The sequence below is a fragment of the Nicotiana attenuata genome, unplaced genomic scaffold, assembly GCF_001879085.1.
Source record: "Nicotiana attenuata strain UT unplaced genomic scaffold, NIATTr2, whole genome shotgun sequence".
NCBI lineage: Eukaryota > Viridiplantae > Streptophyta > Magnoliopsida > Solanales > Solanaceae > Nicotiana > Nicotiana attenuata.
This window is the reverse complement of record NW_017693875.1, coordinates 98-4,365: the sequence shown is the minus strand read 5'-3', so window position 1 is coordinate 4,365 and position 4,268 is coordinate 98. Positions and strand designations below refer to the sequence as shown.

The following is a 4,268-nucleotide window of genomic DNA, read 5'->3' as shown; positions in this document are numbered from 1 at the left end:
TGCATTTTTTTGCATTTTTGAAAAATCTAGTATCTCTGATCTGCAGGTTTCGTATTTGCGAAGCCAGTATTCGCAAATGCGAAGGTCCAGCTCACGCAAATGCGAAGGCTGGTTCGCAAATGCGAAACCAGCCCAGGCCTGACAATGATCGCAAATGCGAAATCATTCTCCGCAAATACGAAGGTCCAGGGTTCGCAAATGCAAGACCTTTTTCGCAAATGCGAAGGTCCCCTGATAGGCCTGAGTTCGCAAATGCGAACTAGAGTTCGCAATTCCCATAATTTGGTCGGGGTTCGCAATTGCGAACCCCTGTTCGCAATTGCGATAACTGCAGCCCAGCATATTTCATACTTAGTCGAATTTTAAGTCATTTTTCACCCCACTTTCGAAATACAACTCTTTGAGCGATTTTCCAAGAACAAGACTTCTTCCAAATCATTTGTAAGTTGGTTTTTACTCATTTCTTTCAATCTTTAACATCATTTAACATGTTTTCAACTTAAAAATCAATGGTTTTCATGGGTGAAATTGGGGGTTTTGGGTAGAACCTAGGTTTTCTATAAATTGGGGATTTGGACCTCAATTTGAGGTCCGATTTTAAAATAAATTGCGTATCTGAGTTCGTGGGGGAATGGGTAACCGGGTTTTGGTTCGAACCTTGGGTTTTGACCACGTGGGCCCGGGGGCGATTTTGGAATTTTTGGGAAAAACTTGGGAAAATCATTTTTATGCATTCAAATTGATTCATTTAGCGTTTATTAAAGTAATCGAGTAATTTGTGACTAAATTCGAGCAGATTGGAGGTGGAATCACGGGGCAAAGCGATGGTTGAGGTTTGAGTGGAATTCAAGGCATCGAGGTAAGTGTTTGGTTTAACCCTAGATTGAGGGAATAGGGGTTGAGTCTTATTTGATGCTTGCTAATTGTCGAGTACGATGTATAGGCATGGTGACGAGTATCTATACATTGGTGTCTAGCATGACCGTGAGTCCTTACTTTGCGAATAGTTTGGTTGTTGATATGCCTTCCATGCTTAATTGATGACTTCTATATGTTGTAAAGACCTTGTGAAAGAAATTGTGATCTTGAAACTTCGTGGAGCATTGGCTCGGGTCAAAATAAAAATTGTGAGGGTTTATGAGATAAGTAACTCTTTGGAGCACTGGCTCAAATGATAATGTGAACTATGAGATGAAAGTGAAAGAAAGAAAAGAGTTAATGATTTATTCCCTTGCCGGGATGTTGTTGGTTACTGATGTTGTACCCTTGCCGGGTCTTTAAATTGTTGATGTGTGCCCTTGCTGGGACTTCTATTCTTGTTGTATTATTTTCCCTTGCCCTTGTTTGTGATTGTTGATTGTGTGAGGAAGAGTGTTAAAGCACGAAGGGTGATGCCGTGCATTGAATGATATATATGGATCGGGTTGCGCGCCGCAACAATGTTAAATGATATGGATCGGGTTGCACGCCGCAACAATGTTATTAAATATTGGGATCGGGTTGCACGCCACAACAAGGATATTTATGGATCGGGTTGCACGCCGCAACAGTGTTATTAAATATTGGGATCGGGTTGCGCGCCGCAACAATCATTGATACGAGTGTGTATATTTTGTGTATTGGTTTCTTGTCCACTGTAAATTCCAAGCTGCCCTTAGATTGTTATTCTGAATTTACCATTAATACTGTTATCTCCCCACAGCATGCTTTCCCCCCCCCCCCCATACTGTTTACTTGTTTTGTATTTTCGATTCCGCTATATATATATATATATGTATATATATATATATATATATATAATGTTAAGGAAATTCCAATAGTTATCTTGCAATAATTTTCTGAATTAGTTTCAAATTGGCCATTGAACTTTTCCAATTGCTACAGTAAAGTCACAAAATTATTGTTTGTCACATCAGATTAGCTAAATTTTACCCGCTATGATGATAAAACATACCATCAACATGACTTTACTGTTATATAGGATAAAGTTCAGTACTTTAATGTGACAAAAAAAAGTGTGACCTTATTGTTATAATAAAGGGCAGCCCGGTGCACCCATGTCAGGGGAAGGGTCGGACCACAAGGGTCTATTGTACGCAGCCTTACCCTGCAAGAGGCTGTTTCCACGGTTGGAACTCGTGACCTCCTAATGTGATAAAAATAGTTTTGTAATTATAGTGAATAAAATTGATGCTCACTTGAATTGAGGAGTGTTGGAGGGCCATTGATTGTCATCAGTGAGAAGGAAGACATCTTCCCAATCCACATTTTCAACCTTATAATTGCCATTCTTCTTGGTCTCCGCTAGCTCATTAAGCAACTTGACTGGTGTTGAATTCTTGAAAGCCTCTTCTCTTTCCAGCTTAAAGCATTCTGCACACACTTTCTTCACCCTCTCAAGCAGCTCCACTGGTATCCCATGATTCACCAACTGCACAAATTAATTATGACTATCAACATGTAACAACTATGCCTCAGTTCGAGTGCTATATGAATTCTCGTTGACCATGTCAATGTAGAGATTCATCATACATTGACTAGTTTTTACGTTCACAATTAACCTACCACAACTCGCTTCCTTTATCCAAACTTGATGAGACCGGCAATATGAGCAAGTTCACGCAAGCATTCACAGTATGACTATCCATTATCCAAATATAGGAAGAAAATGAAGGAACTTTTTACTATGAAAATATAGCTTTTGAGGCCCATTTTACCATTAGCAGGAGAATAATGGTAAAAACTCAAGAAAGGATGAACGTCCTTGAGATTTATCGATATAAAAATACATTTTCCAAGTAAACAAGACAAGAAAATGAGGACTCAAAATAAGAATATTAAGAAGGGGTTCTATTATATTGTTGAGAAATTAAGAAACTTTCCTTTTGCTTATTATAAGCCTTTAGACGATGACCCTTTTAATATTTTAACCCTTTGGTGACGACCAATAGCAAAAAAATAACAGCAACACAAACCATATTTTGAACATTCAGACTAAAAAATAAACATATAAGTGTATATATTGCAGAAAATACCTGAAAAAATCCCCATTCTTCACAGCCTTTGGAAATCTGAGCCAAAGTTTGGGTTCTTTCCTCTCCAAGCTTTGAGAAATCAATCACCGGAATAGTCATTATATTGTTGTAGTAATAAAATGACAAACACAAAAACTAAACAGACAATAATAGCAGACAGATCCTATCTTTTTGAGGCTGGCACTGTTTTAATTTGGTGGTCTAGAAAATATTGACATGAACACCCTTTTTATAGCCAAAAATATTCTCATCTTATTCAATGTCAAATGTCTAAAAAAACATAAAGAAGTAAAACCAATGTAGCAGTTAGAGTAAGTTAAATGGACGGTGACAGATTAATATTTATTAATTTAAACAACAAGGTCAATGTCTTTGTGTGGCATTGCTTCCCTACAACAGAAGCCTTCTCCCTTACTTAGTATTAATCACAAAATAATTGATTAAATAAATACTTTCATGTTATTAGCAACGTCCCTTTTTCTAAATTCTAATCATTTTGCCTTACATGAGCCTACATTGGTAGCTGTCACATTTGAAGTCAACATTTCAAATTAAAGAACATATTGATGACTTGAAGTTAGTCAAATACATTAAGAAAATATTTTTAAAAGGAAATTATCATCAATGTTTCTAATTTAGCATAACATTTATATTTAAAACTTGCGAATTTATATATACGAACATAACATTAGCAGCCATTTTCATGCGAATCAGTTAAACATATATGTCACGATCCGGATTTTCCACCCTCGGGGGTCGTGATGGCGCCTACTCGTAGAAGCTAGGCAAGCCACACTCTTAGAATCCATAAGTACTTTTGTTTTAGATCCATTTTTACCAATTAAATTAGCAGGAAATAAATAATTAAACAACAGCGGAATTCGTAATTTAGCGGAAGACTTAAACGAAATAAACCAAGATAATAAGGAAGATCCACATATGCCTCTACCCAGAACTGGTGTCACAACATTCACGGACTACTAAGATTTACTACATACATCCGTTTGAAAGAGAGTAACATTTTCTGTCTCGAATACAAGAGATAACAGAACATAAATAAAGATAGAGGAGACACCGGGCCTGCGGACGCCTGCAAGGCTACCTCGGTGTCTCGGAGGACTGAAGGCTGGCTCCCGAGCTACTATTGCTGTCCGGTACCTGGATCTGTGCAAAAGAACACAGAGTGTAGTATCAGCACAACCGACCCCATGTGCTGGTAAGTGCCTAGCCTAA

At 37.7% G+C, this 4,268-nt stretch overlaps 1 protein-coding gene across 1 annotated transcript; it reads right to left on the bottom strand.

Annotated features, from left to right (window-relative positions):
* Nucleotides 1–1,812: 1,812 nt before the first annotated feature.
* LOC109222599 (1-aminocyclopropane-1-carboxylate oxidase-like) lies at nt 1,813–3,305 on the bottom strand. The gene is made up of 2 exons (XM_019386938.1): nt 3,036–3,305; nt 1,813–2,431 (listed from the first exon to the last, which is right to left on the bottom strand). The coding sequence occupies exons 1-2, from the start codon at nt 3,132–3,134 to the stop codon at nt 2,195–2,197; spliced, it is 336 nt and encodes a 111-aa protein (XP_019242483.1). The 5' UTR covers nt 3,135–3,305; the 3' UTR covers nt 1,813–2,194.
* Between the last annotated feature and the right edge of the window lie 963 nt (nt 3,306–4,268).